The 26,054-nt window shown below is 41.7% G+C and overlaps 1 protein-coding gene across 3 annotated transcripts in view; it reads left to right on the forward strand.

The window, feature by feature from the left end:
- Window positions 1-25,829, forward strand: part of LIN9 (lin-9 DREAM MuvB core complex component) — a 55,817-nt gene extending 29,988 nt beyond the window's left edge. For 2 of the 3 annotated variants that reach the window (XM_077813674.1, XM_077813673.1), the window contains 9 exons: window positions 3,275-3,432; window positions 4,267-4,400; window positions 6,275-6,394; window positions 6,574-6,675; window positions 18,164-18,244; window positions 21,042-21,167; window positions 21,495-21,677; window positions 21,868-21,965; window positions 24,414-25,829. In XM_077813674.1, coding sequence (XP_077669800.1) covers window positions 3,275-3,432; window positions 4,267-4,400; window positions 6,275-6,394; window positions 6,574-6,675; window positions 18,164-18,244; window positions 21,042-21,167; window positions 21,495-21,677; window positions 21,868-21,965; window positions 24,414-24,519 — 1,108 coding nt within the window. In that variant the 3' untranslated portion in view covers window positions 24,520-25,829. The remainder of the gene's footprint in view (window positions 1-3,274; window positions 3,433-4,266; window positions 4,401-6,274; window positions 6,395-6,573; window positions 6,676-18,163; window positions 18,245-21,041; window positions 21,168-21,494; window positions 21,678-21,867; window positions 21,966-24,413) is intronic. The other variant, XM_077813672.1, reaches the window with a different exon arrangement.
- Window positions 25,830-26,054: the final 225 nt, after the last annotated feature.

Genomic DNA, 26,054 nt, shown 5'->3' on the forward strand with positions numbered 1-26,054 from the left:
GGTGTTCCTGTACCTTGACGACTGGCTGATCAAGGGCTGTTCCAGGGCTCAAATGGAGGCACAAGTCGACTTCATAAGAATGCCGTTTGATGAATTGGGCCTTCTCCTCAACGTGGGGAAATCGACTCTGTCCCCGGTTCAGCGGATAGAGTTCATAGGGGCAGTGCTGGACTTGACACAGGCCAGGGCATACCTCCCAGAAGTGAGGTTTCAGGCACTGGGCGACATCATTCGAAGGCTCAGGCAGTTTCCCACCACCGCAGCAAGGAATTGCCTGAAATTTCTAGGGCACCTGTCCACTTGTACCTATGTGGTGCAACACGCCAGACTCACACTCTGGCCTCTCCAATTGTGGCTAGCCTCAGTGTATCGGCCAGCTCGGGACAGTTTGGACAGAGTCGTGACTCTGCCTCACCAGGTCCTCGACTCCCTCCAGTGGTGGCTCGACCCACAGGTAGTGTGTGTAGGGGTCCCTTTCACTGGTGCTCAGCCATCCTTCTCACTAGTGATGGATGTGTCAGCCTTGGGCTGGGGAGCACATCTGGGAGACCTCAGGACACAAGGCCTCTGGTCTCTGGCCGAACTCGCTCCCCACATCAGTGTCAGAGAGCTGAGAGCAGTGCGTCTGCCATGCCAGACTTTCTGAGCCCACTTGACAGGGAGATGTGTATCAGTCATGACAGACAACACCACGGCGATGTTCTGTGTCAACAAATTGGGGGTGCACAATCCTCTCTCCTGTGCCAGGAAGCCCTCATGTTGTGGGACTTCTGCGTAGAGCATTCAATACACCTGAAAGCATCGTACCTCCCCGGGGTGCAGAACAAGTTGGCAGACTGTCTCAACAGGTTGTTCCATGGCCACAAGTGGTCCTTACGCCAAGACATTGCGAACTCAATCTTCCAGTGGTGGGGCTTTCCCCAGATAGACCTGTTTGCCACACGACACAACAGGAAGTGCCAGCAGTCTTGCTCCTTCCTGAATTGCAGCCCAGGCTCCATCGTGGACGCGTTCCTCCTCCCATAAGTGGGCCTTCTCCTCTACGCGATCCTGCCCACCTCTCTCATTCACAAAGTGCTCCTCAAGATACGGAGGGAAGAGGCTTCAGTGATATTGATAGCTCCAGCTTCGCCCCGCCAGCATTGGTATGCATCTCTACTGGAATCTTCCGTGGACGCCCCAACCTTGTCGTTCCTCCCAGTCTTAATAACTCAGCTGTCTCCAGCACCCGAACCTCGAGTCGTTGCACCTCACAGCATGGAAGCTCCATGTCTGAACCCCATGGAGCTCTCCTGCTCGGACCCGGTTAGACAAGTCCTCCTTGGCAACAGGAAACCCTCCACCAGGGCTACCTACCTTGCCAAGTGGAAGAGATTCTCCATCTGGTCAGCGCAGCATCATTCGTCCCTGACGCTCACCTCTTTACCACTCATACTGGACTACCTTCTCCACTTCAAGAACCAAGGACTGTCCATGTTGTCAATAAGGGTTCACTTGGCTGCCATCTCTGCCTTCCATCCAGGCACAGACAGCTGGTCGATCTTTGCCAACCATATGGTTAGCCGTTTCCTGAAAGGTCTCAACAGGCTATACCCACACGTCCGACAACCGGTCCTGGCCTGGTGCCTTAATCTGATCCTTTCTAGACTGACGAGACCATCCTTCGAACCACTGGCAACGTGCTCCCTGCTCTATCTCTCATACGAGGTGGCGTTTCTCGTAGCAGTAACCTCAGCCACAAGGGTGTCTGAGCTCAAGGCCCTAACATCAGAGTCTCCTTACACCATGTTCTATAAGAACAAGGTTCAGCTCAGGCCGCATCCAGCTTTCCTCCCAAAGGTTGTTTCCCAATTTCACATCAACCAGGACATCTTCCTCCCAGTGTTCTGTTCTAAGCCGCACTTGAGCAGCAGGGAACAGAGGCTTCACTCATTGGATATCTGCAGAGCACTAGTCTTTTACGTTGAAAGAACGAAACCGTTTAAGAAGTCCATTCAACTGTTTGTAGCCATGGCAGACAGGATGAAGGATCTCCCAGACGCCTCCCAACGAATTTTGTCATGGATCACATCCTGCATCCGTGAATGATATAACCTGGCAGAGGTGCCTGCCCCTCTGCTCACAGTGCACTCCACTAGGGTGTAGGCTTCTTCAGCAGCGTTCCTGGCGCAAGTTCCAACCAAGGAAATGTGCAGAGTGGCGACATGGTCCTCCATACATACTTTCACAGCACATTATGCAATTACCGAGCAGGCCAGAGACGATGCAGCCTTTGGCAGAGCAGTGCTCCAATCAGTAGACATCTGAACTCCAACCCTGCCTCTGGAACCTGGGCTTGGGAGTCCCTGGTTGGAATTGACATGAACAAGCATTCGAAGAAGAAAAAATGGTTACTAACTTTCTCGTAACTGTTGTTTTTTGAGATGTGTTTCTCATGTCCATTCCAACACCCACCCACCTACCCCTCTGTTGGAGTAGCCATCAAGAAGGAACTGAGGGGGTGGCGGGTTAGTAGGGCCCTATATTGAGCGCTAGGAAGGCGCCACTCCAGGGGGCACACGGACTGACCCGAAGGATAATGCTAGGGGAAAAATCTTCTAGCTGCCACGTGCATGCGCACACACACACCTGATTGAATGGACATGAACATCTCGAAGAACAACAGTTACAAGAAGGTGAGTAACCATTTTTTATTTTACTGCTGTATTTGGTACTGATGCAACTGCTGCTGGAATACTGTGTCCAGTTCTGTTGTCCACAATGCAAGAGGATGTTGATAAGTTGGAGAGGGTTCAGAAAAGAGCCACAAGAATGAGTAAAAGATTAGAAATCTGCCTTATAGTTATGCACTCAAGGAGCTCAATCTATTTAGCTTAACAAAGATAAAGTTATGGGGTGATTGATTATAGTCTATAAGTACCTACATGGGGAACAAAAATTTGATAATGGTCTCTTCAGTCTAGCAGAGAAAGGTATAACACACTCCAAAGGCTGGAAGTTAAAGCTAGACAAGTTCAGACTGGAAATAAGGTGTAAATATTTAACTGTGAGGGTATTTAACCACTGGAACAGTTTTTAGCAAAGATCGTGGTGTATTTTAGATTACTGGAAATTTTTAAATCAATACTGGATGTTTTTCTAAATATGCTCTAAGAATTAGTTAGAGAATTATATGGGCCTATCTTATACAGGAAGGTCAGACTAGATGATCACAATGGTCCCATCTGGCCTTGGAATCTATAAATATATGGTTTTCCCTTATTGTGTATTATAGATGTTCTTCTGCATTCTTTGAGGAGGAGAGGTCAGCATTAAAACAGAAACGGCAGAAAATCCGACTTTTACAACAACGGAAAGTTGCAGATATTTCACAATTTAAGGATCTTCCAGATGAAATTCCATTACCACTTGTTATAGGAACAAAAGTTACAGGTAATTTTAAAAACAAATATTTTTGCAAATATATCAGTAAATACTGCACACTAACGTATAGCTCAGATAAGTTAATTATTTCATTTTTTGAGTGAAGATTTTATGTTTTTACCTTTCTTAATTCACTGCGGGAAGTTATGAGGATTAGTTAATGTTTCTAAAGAAGTAGCATGCTTTGAAGATTTAAACATCAAATAACTAATAATTTTATTACTACTACTATGTCAGTTGTAAGTGATCTAATTTATTAAAAATCCAGACAGTTCATCAAATCCTGAAAAGACAACAGTTTAAATACATATATCTCTGCAGTCCCTAATCTGGACTTTAAACATTAAATCTTAAACAATCCTTTACTAGGTGTCGTTGTTCAAACACTGACTCTTGTTGAAGAGCAGGCACACAAGCACCCATATAACACCCTTGGGAGGCGTTTGCATAAACATCTACAAAGCTACTTCATTATCTACCTTCAGATCCCTCTTCAAAACTCTCCTTTGCCATGATACCTACAAAAACTTTTTCCATAAAATCAGAGTAGTAGATGGTACTGGTTATGAAGCAAAATTTCTTTTCAAATTGATTCCTGTGGTGATGATTGTGTTTTTTTAAATATTACATTTGACCTGTAAAGATAAATTATGATTAAAGCTTGACAGTATTTCTGTTATATAGAATTATTTTTCTGAGTTTACAGTGTTTTTCGTTAATGTGTATGTGTTATAATGAATATGCCATCTGAGGTATTCTGTATATTGCCAGTGCTTGAAAAAGACTTCTTAACATCTATCTTCCTCAAATAAGTATTTTTGATATTTGTATTTCCTTTCTTAGCACGGTTGCGTGGTGTACATGACGGACTGTTCACTGGACAGATAGATGCTGTAGACACACTTAATGCTACTTACAGAGTAACTTTTGACAGGGCAGGGCTTGGAACACATACAGTCCCAGATTATGAAGTTCTTGTAAGTATTATTTATCCATTTGTGAAACTAGCTGGAATGTAAAATGATTTTTTCCAAAATATACCAATGTGTATATATAAATTAAGCAAAAGATGGTACAGGAATCAAATCCAGATGCTATTGGCCATAAAGCAGAAAAAAGACAAATCAAACACATAGAAAATGGCCATAAAAGTATCCTTCTGTAAATAAATACTTGATATTTTAATATCTTTATTGAGAGTTGCACATATATATTTGAGGGGAGAATTTGATCTTTAATATCATTTCAGGTTCCCCATTTCCCTGCTGTCTGTCTTATGGCTGTCCTTGCCCAGGGAGATGTGCACAAACCTTCAGGTTGAGACAGTTGTGTGGAAAGGCTATAACCTTGACCTGCATGGAAGGTCAACAGTTTTTCCTTTAAACTTCCTCTTACCCCATTGTAATAGGGCACTGGGCCTTGGGGCAGATGCTTGCATCCCAGTGTACCTGTTACAGTCCTTAGGTCCTTTAAGACCAGGCATTCCAGGAAGGGTCTGAACGTACTGTAGTCATGTGACCATGAATCAGGTGATCACATTTGGGAACTATGGGTTATCCTAAGCTCAGTATGAAGCAATATAAGGGTTACAATAATGAGCGGCGGGTATACTAGGCATGGGGGAGGCTAAGCATCCCCTGATGCAGCCGCCATGAACCCCACTGCCGGACGCCTGGGCTGTGGTGGCCCCGCCTGGGCTGTGGTGGCCCCACCTGGGCTCTGCCTCTTCCCCTCCCTGCTCCACCTCTTCCTTGAGGCCCCCACTGCCTGGTGAGTCCTTTCTTCCCCATGAGACCTTCCCCCCTCCCAACTCGCCACATCCCTCCTCCACCCAACACCCCTGCAAAACCCCCTGCAGCCCACCACGTCCCTCCACTTCCCTCCCCAACAAGGCTGCCCACTGCATCCCTCCTCACCCCCATCTTCCTGGAGCTTGGGACTCGGGCCACTGCTTGGGCAGGCCTTGGGGTTAAGCCCAAGGGTCAGGGCAGTTCAGCTGGGGCACCTCCAGCCACAGGGAGAGGGTGGGCCTCTGGGCTCCAGCGGGTAAGGGGTGGGGCCTGGGCTAGCCTCCCCGAATGGGGGTTTCACCCATCACCCATGATTACAATAAAACCTCAAAGGGAGTTCTTCCATGGGGTACTGGCAGATGTCCTGGAGGGTATTTAGGAAAGGCTACCCAGTGGGAAGGCTGTGTCCTGTCCTCTCCTAACTTGCTGAAAACTGGAAATGCCTCTGATGACTGGCACCAAGTGTTATGAGTTGTTTCGCTCTTGTTTCAGATCCTTTTGTCACAATAAAAGTGCCTTGGACTGAAACTTAATTTGGGGATTATCTTACCTTACCTGCCTGGTTTACCTGCAATTAAAGGAATTCTCCTGCCTTATGAGTTAGAGCAGGGGACAGGTTTTCTTCTGTATCCTCTAAAGTGTCAAACGCAACTGTAGGTGCTTAACAGATCAGGTTCTGTTCTGGCAGTCTTGAGCATCTTCCTGCTTGTTATCAGTGTTGATCTACGACAGCTCCAATGAGGAAAGTGGAGCATCCTTTCAAAATATTATTGCATTCCCTGATGCAATGCCACATATCCCCTTTTATTGGGGAGAAGGTTATTTAAGTGATGTTCTCCATCCATGGTAGCCTGGAAGCAAAGGGTTGAGGAAAGGGAGTATCTTAAGCTTGATCTTTCTAAAGCAGTGTATTACATTAATGCTAGCCTACCAACCCTCTTAACATGTTTTAGTCTGAAATATAAATCTATGGGTTTCTGATGTTCAAGAGGTGTGTAAAACTTTTGGTCTCTTCAAAGTCACCCTAGAATAGTTTTTTCTTCATTTTTCTGTCTCAACAGAGCAATGAGCCTCATGAAACTATGCCAATTACTGCTTTTGGACAAAAACAACGGCCTTCTAGATTTTTCATGACCCCTCCTCGATTACACTACACACCTTCTCTCCAGTCTCCAATTACAGTAAGTAATATGTACCAGAAAATGTGTCATTGCTTAATTATTCAATATGATATGAAACATTAATCTAGTAATTCAGTATATTATTGAAATGAATTACCTGAGGATATTTAACAAGATAAAAGTTTTTTAAAAATCTTTCTAGAAATAAGTTGTTAAATGCAACTTTCTTTCTTGTATAGGACAGTGATCCTTTATTAGGACAATCCTCTTGGAAAAACAAAATTTCAGGCTCAGATAGCGAAACACTAGGTGGTTTTCCAGTAGAATTTCTTATCCAAGTGGTGAGTGTTAACTGCTCTTCTTTTAATTTTATGTGCATTGGGCTTTTTACATCTATTGTGTTGAACTCTTATGTGGTTAACTCACACTAGATATTAATTCATAAGAGACTTGCTAATATAAAAAAGGAACTTGTCATGAATTGTTAGTCAAAATCTTTGTTTTGACATGTTGAGGGTTTTTTTTCACTATATGTAGAACTTCTTTGTATGTACTGTTTTGTCAATTACTGCTTTTTAAGATTTTAATTTTCACATTGCATGGTATTGATATATCCTTTTTTTAAAAAAGTATTCGACGCATCCCATGCACTAAGCCACGGCAATTAGTGGGATGTCCTGCCTACTTTGAGAACAAGAGAGGCAGCTCTGCATTCCCAAAATCAAAGGGAGGTGAAAAAGATATGTCTAAACCAAACGCTTCCTATCCCTCAAGATATAAATTCTAGTGTTCCAAATCTATCTTTATCCTCCTCTTATGTGTTTGAAGATAATAGTTTAGCTTATTCTGAGAATGTGTTCAGCGAAGTGTGAAAATGTAATACTGGGAAGTCGAGATCCAGGAAACACAGAAACTAATCTAAGCAAGTTGTTATTCTAGATGACAAAACAATATCATTAGTAATGTCAACTTGATAATGAAAGAAGTTAAATTCCATTATAATTTTTGCAAAAACTAGCATAAAGCGAATCAAAACAGGATATTCTCGAATAAGAACTGAAGGAAGTTCTGACAAAGTTCTTAAAGATTACATAAAATTCAGTTCTTTAATCTGTTATCTTCAATTCATATAAAATATATTTCTGTTTTGGCCATTCAACTTATGGTGCGTATTACTTGCAGTAAATATTGCTTGTCAGAGAGCTTAATAAAACTGATAAAGGCAGGGGTTCTCAACCTTTTTCTTTCTGAGACACTTTCCCCCCCCCCCACCTGCTATTAAAAACGCCAGGGCCCAGCGGGGATGGGACATTGGGCATAGGCGCAGGGGACTTGGGCATAGGCGTAGTTTGACGTCTATTTTGGGAGAGCAGGAGCCAGCGGGGCTCAAGCCAGCTCCACACGGTGAGTCCAGGGAGGGAGTGGCACCTCCACCCCCTGACTAACCTCAGCAGGTCACTCAGTCTGTCGGGGGCGGGAAACCAACAATTATAACTCAAAGGTGGAGGGTTTGAAAACAGCTCAGGGTGCAGGCAGGGGGATAGCTAGGGGCTGTGTGCAAACTGGGTAGCTAAGGGTGCAGGGAGGGGGGTAGCTAGAGGCTGTGTGCCAGGAGGGCTCCCCGGCAGTCCTTGTTCCCTGAGGGCTCTGCCAGCCACAGGGCCAGGTCCCCCAGCCCAGGCAGCTCTTACTGGATGCGTGAGCAAAGGGGGCTGGAAGCTGAGGAGCAGCTTCAACCCGGGGTACCAACAGGAGACAAGGGAACACTGCAGCTGCCTGCTCCATGGCGCCAGCCAGAGCAGCAGCTGCCCGCACTCACTGCCCAGCCCCAGCTTCCTGCTTCTGACCTGGCGGGGCAGGGAAAGAAGGATGTGGTGGGGAGGTGTGGAGCTGCCCCAGAACTGTCCTGTGCTTGCGCTGCAGTTTGGTGTGGGGAGGGGGCAAAGCCCTTCATGTCCCCAACTCTGCCCATGGGCTCAGGACTTCTGCCCCACAGGGAGCACTAGGGCTCGGGTCTCCGGGATTCAGCCCCATGCCTCCTGGCTTCAGCCCCGTGGGGGGCACCAGGGATTGGGGCTTCAGCCTGGTGCCTCCCAGCTTCAACCCCGCGGTGGGTGCCGGGGATCAGGGCTTCAGCCCCACACCTCCCAGCTTCAGCTCCGTGATTGGCTCTGCAGATCGGGGCTTCAGCCTCCACTCCTGACTTCAGCCTGTGGGGGGGCGCTGGGGCTCGGGCTCTAGGTTTCAGCCACAGAGCCCCGTGGCCCCCTTGAAAGAGATTGCAGACCCCCAGGGGGCCACAGACCTCCGTTGAGAACCACTGGATTAAGGGAAATGTAATGGCCAAAAATAGTAAGAAGTAGGGTAAGATAGTGTTTAGTAAGGTCAAGGACGTTACGTTAAATACAATTATAGTAAAAATAAGGCACTAATATATGAAGATTCATTAATTGCAAGGCATGAGATTTGTTTCTACTGCTACACTTGATCTAGAGTTATCCTCTCAGTCTGATTCGTCAGACATAGTAGGGAGAATGATCTGCAAAACTGATAAGACCAAACTGACCAAGAAACTGAAGAGCCAATAAATCTCAGTTACCCAATCACAGTTGATTTGTGTGATGTTGATGCTGTATTTTAAATCAGAAAACTTTCAAATTTCAACCTATATTTGGTTATATTCACCTACTCACATTAAGTAAACTGAGCTTACAAAGCATGGGCTTCTTGCCTGTGATGTTTCTGACTGCATTTTTCAAGGACACCGAGCAAGCAAAAATTGCCAAAATGTGCCTGAACAAAATCAGAGCAAAGATTTCCAGTGTGGACTCTTGTCTGGTCATTTCAGGGCTACCCAATTCATGTTTCTAATAAAGGAATGAGAGAGGGATGCAAAAAAAAAGCTCTGCTTAAAGGCCACACATTATATTTAAGCCTAGAGTATAAATTATTTTTATTTGAAGACATTTCAAGCAGTGTTGCTGAGCTTAGGTGTTGCTGTGAAAAAGCTAACACTGATTGTATTGTAAGTGAATCATCTCTTTCACCTGATGGCCAGCACTGTTGTGAGAGTAACAGAAACATATTGTCTAGGTACTGTAATATTGTTATGTTAAAGGTTGATTACCATTATATGGCTGGATCTTGGACTGAGAAGTTATTACAGCCTTGCTGCAAAAATGGAATTTCCCCTTTGCTCTTCTACCTGAAATTATTGCTTTTTTCAGGCTATAATTACAATGCTTTAGGCATATGCAAAGGAAAAATGTGTCCTCTTCAGTTCATAGAAAAGCCCAAAGAAGCTTTAAGAACATGCTCAGGGCTTATAAACTGCTGAAATTTCCTCAGACATGACAACAATCAAAAGTTTCATTTGCACTTTATATGGAAAGTCAGATATGAGAGTCATGACTAATACATGATTTGATAAGACAAAAGGAAGTACCAGATAATTAGAGATCTCCTTTAGAGAATCTTATGCTGTGACTCAAAACTTTTACCTTCATGAAAACCACAACTAGTAGAGAAAATCAGGTATACAATCTGTGGCACTGGTCTGGAAGAACACTGACATACTAGATCCTGACACATGAGATTTTATCAAGTTCCATCCAAAGGGCAATGGGTGGGTACATAAGGAAGGTCAGCATATTTTAACGTGGTTTGTAGACCAGATTCCTCAAGATATCTATATGGAGCTTGATGGAACTATGCTTCACATTGATGGTGGTTATATCTATCATTTTGATTACCTAATTATTCAAAATCTAATGCATCAGAAATTGGAATGTGTTTACAGAAATGAAGTATCACTGTTAACATTATGCATTTATTACATAGTGGTTATACAAGTATTCAAGACAAGTTATTTGGTAACATTTATTAAATTCATTGAAAGATTTCAGTTTGAAAAAAATAAATATAACAGGTTATATATCTTCAAAGGGGTTTCCACCCAGCCTCTAATTTTGTGCCTGTAATTAATTGTGGGAACTAATTATAATGTTTAGAAGTCTAACAGTTGATTTGTGGTCACAAGATGATTAGATGTGAAGACATCGTGATCTGCACCAGTAATTTTGCACCCTCAATTGATTGTAAGCAAAAATTTAGTTAGTATTCTAAAAGAAATTTGGTCTAAAATCAGGCCTTGTAAGACTGATTTTTACCATAATTTATCAATGAAGACTGATAGGTCCCACTTTATAAAATCAATATGTTCATTGACCTTTCTTCTTTTGGTATCTAAATGATCTTTCTAGTTCTTCTTCACAGATTGTCCCTGTGGGTGCTCCACTTTAGGTATCTCGGTGCCCTGCGCTTATAATCGGAGATTTGTAGTAACAGTGCCCCGGTTGATCGCACATGTCAGCCGTCTCCCGCTGCTCTGAGTGGCTACCTCGCATGCGCAGCCAACCGACCCCCAGTTCCTTTGGCTTGAATCAGAGCAAGAGCAGCACCCCCGTCTATTTTGTAAATTGTTTATATTCCCACCTTTATTTATCCTTATTTGTTGGTTTTCTTCCATTTTCCCATCATTTACCCACTTTAAAAAAAAATTTTTAGTTTGCTTCCCTCTGCCACCGGCGGGTCTCTGCCGACAGTGACTGAACTACGACTGTTTTCTATAGACCTGGACCTCCTCAGGCATGCCCGGTTCCCCTGATTTTAAATGTTGCCTGACCTGCACACTATCAGTTCCTGTATCGGATGGTCATGCTCAGTTCATCCGCTGTCTCGGGGAAACCCATGTACCACAGAAGTGTCCACACTGCAAGAATTTATCTGCCAGGACACTGAAAGCCAGGGACCTCCAACTAAAATTATTAATGATGGAGAAATCCCTCAGGCCAGCCTCCAATCCAGTCCAGAACTCCTTCTGGCCAATCGTCTCCAGCAGCAGCCTCAGACAAGGGCTCTATACAAACCGTGTCTAAGGACGCTGCACCTAAGTAGGCGACCAAACATTGGTTGCAGTCATCCACCACAGAGAGATCCTCCTAAAAAGAAGCGGTCTCCTGGCAAGAAATCTTCTCCAGTACCAACGGCACCAAGAACCTCGGACCGAGAGATACCGGGAATGTCCAGTACCGAGACATCCCGAGGACCCAAGGCACTGACACGGCCAGGCTCTGACTCCGGTGCACGAGCTAAAGCTAAGCTCCCTAGCTTGGTGCCAATAGTACCGAAGAACATCTCAGCACCGGCTAGTGTAATGGCACCACCTGCTGCATATACACAGCCTAACACAGTGGTTCTCAAACTATTGTACTGGTGACCCCTTTCACATAGCAAGCCTCTGTGTGCAACCCGCCTCCCCCCCGCCCCTTTTTTTAACTAAAAACACTTTTTAACATATTTAACACCATTATATATGCTGGAGGCAAAGTGGGGTTTGGGGTGGAGGCTGACAGCTCGTGACCCCCCAAGTAATAACCTCATGACCCCTGAGGGGTCCCGACCCCCAGTTTGAGAACCCCTGGCCTAACAAGACCTCTGCACCGTCAGAGCACACTACGCTGCCATCCATGGCACCGAGCTTCCCAGTACTGCAACCCTTTACCAGACAGGCAGACCTGGCAATCTCCACCACGCCAGGAACCCCCTCTTTGGCAACAATGGTACCCTAGTCAGACCAGGATCGAGCCGAATTGGCACTCCTAGTGGATCTGCACTATCTAGTAATGAGGATGAAGAGAATGATTCCGGTCTTTATATCCCTCATCATCCCTCCCCAAAACCGGGACCCTCTCACCAACAGCCACCTATGCAAGGGCAAAGCTGGCAGGCACAGCCATGGATGCCACCGTCCGTTGTTATGCCACCCAATTGGCTGGGACACACGGGCAATCTACAGAGCCCAAAATCTTAAACCCCACAACCCACCAGCATCAAGGGCCACCTGGTCCCCTTCACCCATGAACCCACCACCATCGGAGGCCCAGGAGAAAGAGGGAGAAGAGCCAGAAGAAGCTCCTGAAGGCAACACATTGCCGTTCACCCATATTTTGTCCTTGTCCCAGGACAAAATAATTATGCCACTGCCTCCCGCCATAAGAGATGATTTAAGTCCTTCCAGGACTTATTCAAAATTGTTGCAGAATCCCTGGACATCTCTTTAGCAGAGCTGCCAGAGACCCAGCACAAACTTACTGACATCTTGCAGGCATCCCCATCAGCAAAGATAGTTCTGCCCATCAACGCTGCTATAATGGATCCTGCAAAGACAATATGGCAGACACCTGCCACTGACCCACCCTCCTGTAAACGGAGACAGAAAATATTATGTACCAGCGAAAGGGCTGAGTTTTTATTTACTTACCCAGCTCCAAATTCACTGGTCATATGGGCAGTAAACCAAAGGGGAAAACAGCACTAGTCAAAAACCACCCCTTATGACAAAGACTGGAAAAGGCTTGACCTCTTTGGATGCAAAGCCTGTTCCTTGGCCTCACTGCAATTTTGCATAGCAAACTACTCTGCTCTGTTGGCAAAATACACTTACAACTTGTTTAATAAAATGACATATATTTTATTGAACAAATGCTGGAGGAGTCAAAGGAGCAATACAAAGCTAACATTGCGGAGGGCTCCTTAATTGCCAAAACAGCCCTACAGGCCTCCCTTGATTCCTCTGACACGGCAGCTCGTTCTATCACCACATCCGTGGTCATGAATCGAGCATCATGGCTCCACCTTTCTGGATTTCCTAGGAAAGTACAAGTCACAGTTGAGGACTTGCCCTTTGAGGGACAAAAAGTATTTGCGGAACGCACAGATGCATCTCTACATACCTTAAAGGACTCAAGAACCACCACAAGAAAAAACAAGGCAGATTAAATACCCAAAGAACTACAGACAAATGAGTGCTTGAAATTGTCCAAAAGGGTTACTCTCTCCCATTTATTTCTATCCCCCTACCCACCCACCTTCTCCATCCCTCTTCAGGCCCCCATTTCACGAGACCCTGTTGCAGCAGGAAATAAACCATCTCCTGCAACTAGGAGCCGTGGAAATAGTACTTCTCCAACACAGGGGAAGAGGGTTTTGTTCCCTTTATTTTTCTCACACAGAAAAAGAATGGTGGCTGGAGACCCATTCTGGACTTATGCAAACTCAACAAGTTCATAAGGACACAGCCCTTCAAAATGGTTACCCTGGCAACCATAATTCTGGCATTAGAGAAAGGAGATTGGCTCTTGTCCCTCAACCTACAAGACGCATACTTTCCTGTCAGCATTCTTCCAGCACACAAATGATTTCTGCACTTCACACTAGGCCATCAATATTACCAATACAAGGTACTACCCTTCGGCTTATCGACAGTCCCAAGGGTATTTTCCAAAGTCCTAGCCGTCGCTGCAGCTCACCTCCACGGGCTAGGGATAATGATCTTCCCATACTTGGACAACTGCCTCATAAGAACACCAACTCAGCAGATGGCAGTACAAGCTACACAAACCACTATAACCCTCTTCACCAACCTTGGGTTTCAAATAAACGTCCAAAAGTCCACCTTGGTCCCTGTCCAGCAACTAGAGTTTATAGAGGCCTATCTCAACTGCCTCTCAGCACAAGTGAGAGTACCCCAACAGCGATTCCTCAACCTAACCAGGCTGATGATAACAAACTCAGATAGCCCCCAAACATCCTCCAGGGCCTGTCTACAACTCCTTAAGCATATGACTGCTACAACTTATGTAGTCAAACATGCCAGACTGCATATGGGATGCCTACAGGCCTGGCTCTGCACCTGCTATATACCAGACAAGCATTCCCTCCACAAACGGCTCACTATGCCCTGCAGAGTGAAGGACTCCCTCAAGCGTTGGATGCAATCGCAAAACATTTGCTCGGGGTCCCATTTCAACAAAAAGCTCGCACTATAACAATCACCACAGATGCCTCCCTCATGGGATGGGGAGCCCATCTGGACAACACCACCATCCAGGGACGCTGGTCCGCAGCGGAAACGAACCTATACATAAACATTCTAGAGCTCCAAGCATTAGAAGAGCATGTGAACACTTCCTTCCCCTTATCTGCAACAATACCATCAGAGTCCCCGTGGACAATACAACTTGCATGTTTTATATAAACAGACAGGGTGGAGCTCAATCATACCCTCTTTGCATCGAGACACTACACCTATGGAAATGGTTCATCTTCAACAAGATAGACATTTCTGCAGCTTACCTTCCAGGACTTCAGAACACCACAGCAGACCATCTGAGCAGGCACTTCTCACAAACCCACACGTGAGAGATCGACTGCCCGACCCTCGAATATTCAACCAAACCCCCATATTCAACTAGTGGGGGTTCCCTACTGTAGATTTATTTGCGACAGCTCACAATAGAAAATGCCCTTAATATTGCTCCTGAGCAGGGCTCGGGCACCACTCAATGGGCAATGCCCTCCTCACAGAATGGGAAGCACCACTAATGTACATGTGGTTCCCCACCCCCACCCCGCCGATTCCTCTACTGAGCTGGGTTTTACACAAAATCAGACAGGACAAGGCCAGGGTCATACTCATCGCACCCACATGGCCCAGACAGACGTGGTTCCCATAACTAATACAGATGGCAGTGAAACCTCCTCAAACCCTTCCAAAACTTCCTCACCTCCTGACACAGGACACAGGCCATGTCATTCACCCCAACCTAGTGGTTCTCTGCCTCAAGGCCTGTTTACTCCATGGGCAACGGGGCTGGATCAGGATTACTCTGAGGAGGTTAAAGACATTCTCTTGAATAGTCGCAAACCAAGCACACACAAAATATGTGCTCATAAGTGGGTATGTTTCTGCATCTGGTGCGAGGCTCACCATATGTTTCCTCATTCTGCCCCTCTACCCAGAGTCCTAGACTATATATTACGCCGTAAAAAGGCGGGCCTCTCCAATAGCTCCGTAAAGATACACTTAGCAGCTATCACCTCACTACATGATAAGGTAGATGGAACCATGATCTTTGCTCATTCAACAACTAAACGATTCTTAAAGGGCATGACCAACATCTACCCGCCCCTAAAACACCCTACTCTTATATGGGACCTTAACCTCGTGCTGTGTACCCTCATGGGCAACCCCTTGCGACTTGCTCATTGCTACATCTATCGATGAAGGTCTCCTTTCTTATTTCGATCACTTCAGCAAGAAGAGTAGGGGAACTAGGGGCCCTAATGGCACACCCACCATATACCACATTCCATAAAGTGATCCTAAGAGCCCCCCCCTAAATTTATACCTAAAGTAGCCTCCTCATTTCATTTAAACCAACCCATTTACTTACTTATGTTTTTTTCCAAAATCCCACACCAATGCCAGGGAGGCATCCCTTCACACACTCGATGTCTGTAGAGCTCTGGCCTTCTACCTAGAAAGAACAAAGACATTTAGAAAATCGTCATGTCTCTTTCTGTCAGTCACAGAGTGATTGAAGGGTGAGGCCATCTCCAAACAAAGACTATCTAAGTGGATTTCTGGCTATATCCACCTCTGCTATCATCAGAGCAACATCCCGACTCTAGCTGTGATTTGTACACACTCTACCAGAGAGCTATCCACGTCAGTAGGGTTTCTCCATAATGTACCCATTGTAGACATTTGCAGGGCAGCTACCTGAGCCTCGGCCCACTCATTTACCAAACACTATGCCCTGGAACAACATTCCTCTGCCGACACTCAGTTCAGACTCTCGGTGCTATCTACCCTCAACAAAGATACTCTGAAGCCCCTTCTTCCACCAAGGGGTACTGCTCCATAGTCACCTAAAGTGGAGCACCCACAGGGACACTCCTCAAAGAAGAAGAAGAGAAGATTACTCACCCTGTGCAGTAACTCAGATTCTTCAAGATGGTTGTCCCTGTGGGAGCTCCATTATGCACCCTTCTCCCCTCTACTTCGGAGTTTCACGCTGATCCTCTGGGGTAGAGAAGGAACTGGGGGTCAGTTGGCTGCGCATGCGAGGTAGCCGCTCAGAGCAGCAAGAGAAGGCTGGCGCACATGCACAGTGAACCGCGGCATTGCTGCTACAAATCTCCAATTGTAAGCGCGGGGCGCCAAGACACCTAAAGTGGAGCACCCACAGGGACAACCATCTCAAAGAACTTTAGTTACTGCACAGGGTGAGTAACTTTCTCTTCTATTAAGGACAAAGTTATGCATATTAGAGAAATGGTAGCTCCAAAAGGAATTTGCTATATCAGTTGACCATCTCTTGTACATTAATATTTACATCCAAGCTAAATGGAATACTGACAAAAATCATGAAAATATTTTATTCTCACGTACAAGATTAAATGTTTCTGGGGATACTGGATTCAATTTAAAATATATTAAATTTTAGTTCAAAACTGATGGATGGGATTCCCTTTGTATGGGGTCCCAGTTTATCAGCTGTGTTAGAATCTAGTTTTCCAAATGATTAGCAGTATCCTTCTTTTTTTGAGGATGAGTTAAAAATTAAGATATAACAAAAACAGAATGTAGACAGAAATGACTTTTTTTTACTGTGCTCCTGCATGTCCAGTAGAGGGAGCATGTTAACTAATGCAGTATTTTTCCAGAACTGTGCACGTTTTCCTCACTAATGTAAATTAAATACAAGGAAATAAATCTAAATTCTAGTTTAAATGGTGAGGGGGGAAAGAGAGGAGGGATGTGTAAAACAAATAGGAAAATAAAAAATTGGTAGGAAAAAATGCATGTTTTTCAAACTTCTCAGAAGATACTACAAACAAAATAGAGTAAAATATTTAAACACTAAAAGTACTTCGGTGCCCCTATAGATGTTTTGTAGTAACTCAAATTCAAGTATAAATTGCTAACTCAAACAAACATACACTAATTCAGCCTGTTCCTGCGTTCCTTTCCTTAATTTCAGTGGTAGTTCTGCCTGCATGAAGAGGACTACAAGATTGGGAACTGAAAGTAGCTAGTTTCTATAATAAACTGTTTAGTACTAACTTTCATTTAGTCTTCAATTATAACATATCACTGTGAAAATTCTAGTATACCTTGTTCCCAACTGCACTGAATTCCAGTATAGGTACCATCATCATACAGGAGGAAATTCTGGCCCTACGGAATCAATGGCTCAATTCCTGTTGACTGCAGTGGCACTAGGATTACACCCATCCGTCCCAGCTGACATCCACACTTCAAGTAGTTAGATGCACGTTGGACAAAATCTAGCAGACCTTTCTATGGGCACATTACACCCCAAATGCAGCAGATACAGAGCACTTCTGTTTTGAAGGAAGAGCCCAAGAAGTGAAAAAGCTCCAGAGCCCTCTTGTTTGCTGCAAACCCATGTTGTGTTCAGCTGTTGTTGCAGGAGTGCACACAATGGGTTTGTGTCCAGTCTGGGACATGACAAGTGAGTCCATCAACAGGGTGAAAACCTTATGGGGAAGGCAATGGTGAAACAGCTGATCTCTACTGTAGCCCACGATAATTACATCCACAGCCTTGCTGTGCAAAAGTCCTATATTATATCTTCAGGCTGTAGGGAGGGAAGGATTCTGTTCCCTTCATCCTCAAAATATGTCCACAAATCCTATTTACTCAGTCTTTGTGTAGGGAATTTCAACCATTGTGCTTTGGCTTCATAGAGGTAAGGCTCCCTGAAAGTACTGTTTATAATTTCTGTGGAAAAAAAATATATTTAATTTATACATCTTAATTTGTAGTCAGTCTGAGAAATATCTTTACACTTTTTGCTAAAAGTGTCTGATATTTTTCAATAATTTTATCATTCATTTTAAAACTGTTTAAAGATGTTTGTCCTAAAAAAAAAAAAAAAATTTCCTCTTTGTCTATAGACTAGGTTATCAAAAATCCTTATGATTAAGAAGGAGCACATCAAGCAGTTAAGGGAGATGAACACAGAAGCGGAAAAGCTGGTAAAAACATGTTATTTTTTCAGTTCTTGAATGAGTTTTGATATCCTGTTTTATAGGTATCTGCTACAATCAAAAAATAATATTCATACAAACAGAGACAGTAGTACTAATAATCAGTGAGGAATGGATTATCTTGTGGTTAAAGTACAGGTTTGGGTTCTGTTCCCACCTGGGGTATGACTTTATGCAGATCACTACGGTCAACATTTTCAAAATGTGTTTATCGTTAAATAAAACTTCCTGAGCTTACAAAGGCTGCCTAACTCCACACAAAATGATGATCTGGAAGAGGAGCAGCAGCTCCCATTTAAGCTTTAACCTAGTGGTCAGGGTACTCACATGAGATACCACTGGCTTAGGTCACCCCACTGCCTGATGGAAAAGGGATTTGAACAAGTATCTACAGCCTCTCAAGGGAGTGTTCTAACCACTGGACTATGGGATATCCTGATGTGGGGCTATCTCAGTCTTGCCTGTTGAAGTTGTTTCACCTTAGCTGAATAATTAGATATTAACTGGGCCAGAGAGCAAGTGAGAATGGATCTATAATCCAGTGGTTTGGGCACTTGCCTGAGAGGTGGCAGATCCCTGTTCAGATCCCTTCTCCTCATGAGGGCAGAGTGGGGACTTGAACTAGTGCTCTCTTACATTCTAGGTGAAGACCCTATATGTTGCCCTATAGGTTATATGGGAGGGCCTCCTTCAGCTGTTTTGTATAAATCTAAGCAGCCTCTGAGCATGCCTCCTGGATCAGGCCCAGCATATGAGGTATGCAGAGGGGCTGACGATACACCGTTCTCATTGGCATCTCTCATTTGCTAGCTTAGGCAGCTCCCCACCTAGCATGCTGGCTTTTGTATACCACATTCTAGGCCACCTATCACTCCACTTGCATTGTGTAGGGAGCCTAGACACCTAATTCAGGCTTTGGTGATCAAAACGTCATCCCTATGATTAGCTAGGTGCCTAAAAGTTAAGCATTGCAGTGCTCTGCATTGTAACGCCTAAGTCCCTTTGGGGACCCAGACCTAAGTGCTTAAAATTTTTCACAAAGCATTTAAGGTTTTTAATATGGATAAAATATTTCTTCACTCTGCCCCCCGTGGCCACCTGTGGGCGCATGTATGCTCACTCTTTCTCTCCATTCTCTGTTTCCCCTTTCCCATGTCCACCGTCCCCTTCTCCTACCCCATACCCACATCCCATTCTTCAATGCTGGCATTATTATTTCACTCTCCTGTGCATTAACTGTGCTTTCTCTTAATTTTTTTTAAAGAAAATTGTTTCAGCTGTACAGTTTAATCATTAAAATCTATGCAACTATAGCAAAAAAAGGGATTAAAATAAATTACATATAAAGTTTGTCACAGATTTTAAATCTAATGCTGAAAAATATGCCGCTTTTTAAAAGTTTGTTTTTAAAATTTAACTAAAAGTCTAAGTATGACACTTATACAAAAATAAACTATAAAACAGGTTGGAATTACAGAAAGCCTTCTCTCATTACAAGAAGATGACTGCCTTAAAATATGAACAAAACTTAAATACTAAATCACAAATTAAACTCAATGAGGAAAGGAGAAATGAGAAGCATCAGAAGGAAAATAAAGAATATTGGGACAAACAAAGAAGCAACAGGAGGGAAGGGGAACAAGGATATATATTCAATTTGATATATTTAGGTCTGTTTAGCTTAGTTAGGGATATGAGATATTTTGAATCTCCTCTGTTATTCATTACTTTGTAAATAAGCCTCTTATACAGTAACTTTTGGGAATGCTCGTGGCTATTCTGATATAACTACAGGAGGTGATACCTTTCCAGGAGGTTCTGTTCTTAGCCTGTCTTCAGTCAGTTTTTGCCTTTAAAATGTATTTCATTTAATCAAAAATATTTTCTCAAACACTTGCCTGTCTTGAACATGCCCAAAATAATATACAGATTTAAATACATTTGTGAATAAAGATTTTATCAGTTAGCTAATGTTGATACAATAATTTTTGGTTAAAGTGAAACAGAGTGACATTTTTGGTTTTGGTTAAAGGGGAATCCTTTTGTGACCATGTTATAAGTTAGTGACCAGTTTAATATTTAGTAAGTGGAACTGCTTAACCATACTTAAAGCAGATCCTAAATTAGTACATTAGTGTCTGGCAATAATACTAGTTTCTAATGACAAAATGCAGAGGGTTCCTTAACAGGGGTTACTAATACACACAATTGTACATTTTTAGTTTCCTTTTTTTGAAGGGAACAGTTAGTGTTCTTTAGAGGTTTTTGTCTTCAGTATATTATTCCTATTTGAGGACTGTAAAAAAAGTTGTATCTGCCACAGTTATCTAAGCAATGAATAAACCAATTAAATTCATTTAGCTAAGTAGTGGTTTTCAACCTATGGTCCGCAGACCATGTCTAGGAGGTCCGCAAAAGGTTACTGTTACCATACAACAGTGATTTTCAACCTGTGGTCCGCAGACCCCTGGGGGTCTTCAGACTATGCCTAACATTTCCAAAGGGGTCCAAACCTCCATGTGAAATTTTTTAGGGGTCCGCAAATGAAAAAAGGTCGAAAACCACTGAGCTAAGTCATTTGTATTTTGGAGAAATAGCAGAACAAATCTGGGTGAAAAGGATTGGTGTATAAACTCTCTACTTAAAATTTCACAAGAAGGACAAGATAAAGGTGATACTAGTCATCCAAGGGAAGCATCTAGACAGTAAAGTGCAACTTTAGTAAATAAAGATGTATAGCGTTTGTGATTTATAAACTTTATATGCTTTATTGTCTTCTTCACAGAAATCCTATTCTATGCCGATCAGCATTGAGTTTCAGAGAAGATATGCAACTATTGTTCTAGATCTAGAACAACTGAATAAGGACCTAAACAAAGTTTTGCATAAGGTTCAACAGTACTGTTATGAGGTAATATGTTGCTAACCTCTTAGTTTATTTGGCGTTGTGTTTAACATATAAATAAGTCAACTGAAATTTCATATATAGAAAAGGACCATTTAGACACAAATGCCAAACTTTAAGTAACTGGGGCCATATATGCTTTCACTTCTCTCTTTCCGAATATCAGTAACTCTCATTGATGTCAATGGACAGTTTTGGTTAACAGTATGAGGGCCTGGTTATTTTTGCAGGCTCTTCACTTATGAAACTCCCTTTAAAGTTGACTACCAGTTCACCCGCACACCAGCTGTAGAATCAGACCCTTAATCTTTACTTCTAATTATATCTGTGTAGCTTGCTCCAGACCAAGGCCTCCAGCCTGCAGACCAGCCAACAGATCTGAGGCGCCGATGTGAAGAAGAAGCTCAGGAGATAGTTAGACAAGCAAATGCATCAACAACAGGACATCTTTGTGTGGAAAATGAAAACCTGACGGATCTGATCTCTAGACTTACAGCAATATTACTGCAGATTAAGGTAAATTGTTTACTAAAAATTTCTAATGTTTCCTCACACATAATACACAACATTTTAAAGCCCGGGCAACCCATAGACATCAGTCAAATTTCTGTGTTGAACTAAGTCAAAACATGTATTTGAATAGAAATTAAAATTATGTAGTAGAGTTGTAGAATCAATTCTAAATTTGTTTCTTAATTTCTTCTAGTGTCTAGCAGAAGGAGGTGACCTGAATTCCTTTGAATTTAAATCACTAACAGATTCATTAAATGACATCAAGAATTCAATAGATTCTTCCAATATCAGGTATTAACTTTTAATAATGATACATACATATTTTTGTTCCCACATGCATCTTTCATGATTACATATTCTTAACACACTTCAGAGCTGAAATGTTTATGTATTTATATAATTGAGTCTAATTCTGCAGTTCTTATAGGAATAGTCCTATTGAAAAAGGCTACCTAACTTCAGTAGATATAAAAAGAATATTAAAATATATATTTAAATTAATCCAGTATAAACTAGAATCTCCTTTGCCATTCAGTCTTTCAAAATGTATCTTTAATTTGAACAAGTAGTTATTGATGTATGTAATTGTTTTTAAAGAAGATTTAAATTAGGGCTGTCAGGCGGTAAAAACATTAATCGCACTGTTAATAATAGAATACAATTTAAATATTTTTGGATGTTTTCTACATTTTCAAATATATTGATTTCAATTACAACACAGAATACAAAGTGTTCAGTGCTCACTTTACATTTATTTTTTATTACAAATATTTGCACTGTAAAAAACAAAAAAAATAGTATATTTCAGTTCACCAAATAGAAGTACTGTAGTGCAGTCTCTTTTTATCATGAAAGTTGAACTTACAAATATTGAATTATGTACAAAGAATAACTGCATTCTAAAATAAAACCATGTAAATCTTTAGAACCTACAAGTCCACTCAGTCCTACTTCAGCCAATCGCTCAGACAAACAAGTTTGGTTACAATTTGCAGGAAATACTGCTGCCCACGTCTTGTTTACAATGTCACCTGAAAGTGAGAACAGGCGTTTGCATGGCACTATTGTAGCCAGCATCGCAAGATATTTACGTGCCAGATACGCTAAAGATACATATGTCCCTTCATGCTTCAACCACTATTCTAGAATATATGCGTCCATACTGATGGCAGGTTCTGCTTGATAATGATCCAAAGCAGAGTGGACTGACACATGTTCATTTTCATCATCTGTCAGATGCCATCAGCAGAAGGTTGATTTTCTTTTTTGGTGGTTCGGGTTCTGTAGTTTCTGCAGCGGAGTGTTGCTCTTTTAAGACGTTTAAAAGCATTCTCCACACCTCATCCCTCTCAGATTTTCGAAGGCACTTCAGATTCTTAAACCTTGGGTCAACTGCTGTATCTATCCTTAGAAATCTCACATTGGTACCTTCTTTGGGTTTTGTCAAATCTGCTGGGTCATCATCCGAGACTGTTTTAACATGAAACATATGGCAGAATGTGGGTAAAACAGGAGTTCAGTCACAAATTTAATTAAGGCATTATTTTTTTAACGAGCATCATCAGCATGGAAGCATGTCCTCTGGAATGGTGGCTGAAGCATGAAGGGGCGTATAAATGTTGAGCATATATGGCACGTAAATACCTTGCCTGCATAATACCTGCAAAAGTGCCATGCAAATGCCTGTTCTCACTTTCAGGTGACATTGTAAATAAGAAGCCGGCAACATTATCTCCCGTAAATGTGAACAAACTTGTTTGTCTTAGCAATTGGCTGAACAAGAAGTAGGACTGAGTGGACTTGTAGCCTCTAAAGTTTTACATTGTTTTGTTTTTGAGTGCAGTTATGTAACCAAAAATCTGCATGTGTAAGTTACACTTTCACGACAAAGAGATTGCACTACAGTACTTGTCTGAGGTGAATTGAAAAATACTGTTTCTGTTTATCATTTTTACAGTGCAAAAATATTTGTAATCAAAATAATACTATAAAGTGAGTACTGTAAACTTTGTATTCTGTGTTGTAATAGAAATCAATATATTTGAAAATGTAGAAAAACATCCAAAAATATTTAATAAATTTCAATTGGTATTCTATTGTTTAACAGTGCAATTAACCGTGATTAATTTTTTTAATCACAGTTAATTTTTTGACTTAATCGCGTGAGTTAACTGTGATTAATGAACAGCCATAATTTAAATATTAAAAGAAAAATTATCATTTTTTTCCAACTAGTAAATGTATTCTAAATTATCCAAAGCATAGAACATAGTACAGTGGTGGCATCCTTTATTATAGAAGTTTTTTCCCCTTTGGAAAAACTCCACTCTTAACTAAACTTCACTATAAGCAGAATTACAAATCACACATTGCAGTGGATTTAAATAATTTGAGGCTTTCCTTCTTTATACTTAATCATCAGAGACCACGATATTCATATATTTCTGTGAACTTCAATCATGCAAAACCTATACACTGGCATGTAGGTATAGGAACCTTTCTACTGGCTTCATAGGGCTGTAGCCCAGATAATGTTTTTTGCTCTTTTCTCTTACAGTAACAGAATTTGATAAAGAGATCTTGCTCTCTGGCATGTTGGCCCTTCTAAACTTTTACTACTTCCTATGTTCATACCTTGTCTTGAAGGCAGTTAGTGTTCATTATAGTCATGTTCAGGTGTGATAAGTTAATAAATTGAGTCTTAAAATATGAGATTTAACCGTTCTTTTTTTTCTTTAGTTGTTTTCAGAATAATGTTGAGATCCATGTTGCACATATTCAGAGTGGCCTGAGCCAGATGGGAAATTTACATGCCTTTGCAGCCAATAACACCAACAGAGACTGAAAGCGATGTCTATTTCAAGTGTACAGCATGTAATTCTGTGAAATCCTCTTCTTTAACATAGGCTTCACCAAATATCCTAACTGCGGGGAGATAAGGGAGAAGAAACCTCTAAAAAGGCCATTTTAGGTAAACTGTACTGCTTCTTAAGAAACCAGCATTACTGGCCTGCGTACATTAGATTTTTCCATTTGTTATATACATACAGTAGTTTTGCTAAGAGCTAACTTCTATTAGTAACTACCGTTTTTATTTTAAACTGGAAGTATATGAATATGCTTTCATGCAATTTCAACTAAGAATATATCAACTTTATTTTTAAAAGTTTGGGTAAATTTTGCCCAGTTCATGCAGATTGCTTTATTGATGTGTTAAAGACAATGAAGAGGAAATGGTACAAATCAGTGGCTGTATGGCAGTCCTTTGTTCTTGAAAGCTACAGTTCTATTACCTGAGAGTCACCATCTCAGACTTTAGTCTACAGTGTGGTGAAGCAGTATGTATATTCCTGACCTTACGAAACAGCAGCAGAATATGGACAGAAAATAGATGAGAGTGAATAGATAGATATTGTACACTTGGATACTGGCTGCTCTATAAATCAGTTAATACCTTTTTGGAATGTTTAATTTATCATAACTTATATAAGGAGTCTAATGAAGGAATAGAAAAACATAACTGCTAAATTCCCAGGAACATATTTGATATGGCTTTTTCCCTCCATACAGGGCAAAAAGTCCTGTAATTGATATTTTATACAAATGACTGATAACATATTGGTTTTCCATTTTTTATTGTTTGCACAACTTTCAATTTAGATAACTGGTTATTCAACAATACCCAACATATATAAATAAAAAGATTTTGATAATAAATGAGATAACCAGTGTTGTGAACTGTTTTTTAAAAATGCCTCCAAGTGTATTCTGGAATGTTAATCTTGTAAAAAGTGGTTATTGGATTGTTTGTTTAATAGTCTTGTAAAGCTTCAGTGTAATAAATTGTTTCCAGATTTGAATTTTCAGAGATAGCTGTAGAGATGTTTTGATTATTTTGGATGCCTCATGAAATGAGGTCTTTTATATGTTCATGTATAAAGAAAATGTAAACGTTATTTTCAATTTTGGAATTTTGTATAGTTTAAAAAATGCTTCTGTATTGTGATGGTATTGTGCCACTGCAAAACTTTAGTGCAGAGTTTATATTTACCTAAACTTGTTCTGTTAATTAAGAAATCCATAAATCTTTTATTCTCAATGACATTTCTAATTCTAAATAAATTGACCTATGAGAGTTGATATATTTTACAAAAATGCAAACTTCTTGCACTGAAAGGCAGGTCCAATTTCATTTGAACAGAAAACTGTGCATAATTAATTTATAAAAATGAAGCATTTTGCTTGCTTGGCAAGGTGAGTGTTTTAGGAGAGATTTTAAAAACTACAAGGGAAATTACAGAATAGTACTAAGTGGTAATCCTAATGAGTTGCATATGGTAATCTACAAATCTAAACCTAAATTTGTCATTTTGTGAGGAT

Source organism: Eretmochelys imbricata, chromosome 3, assembly GCF_965152235.1.
Source record: "Eretmochelys imbricata isolate rEreImb1 chromosome 3, rEreImb1.hap1, whole genome shotgun sequence".
Taxonomy (NCBI): Eukaryota; Metazoa; Chordata; order Testudines; family Cheloniidae; genus Eretmochelys; species Eretmochelys imbricata.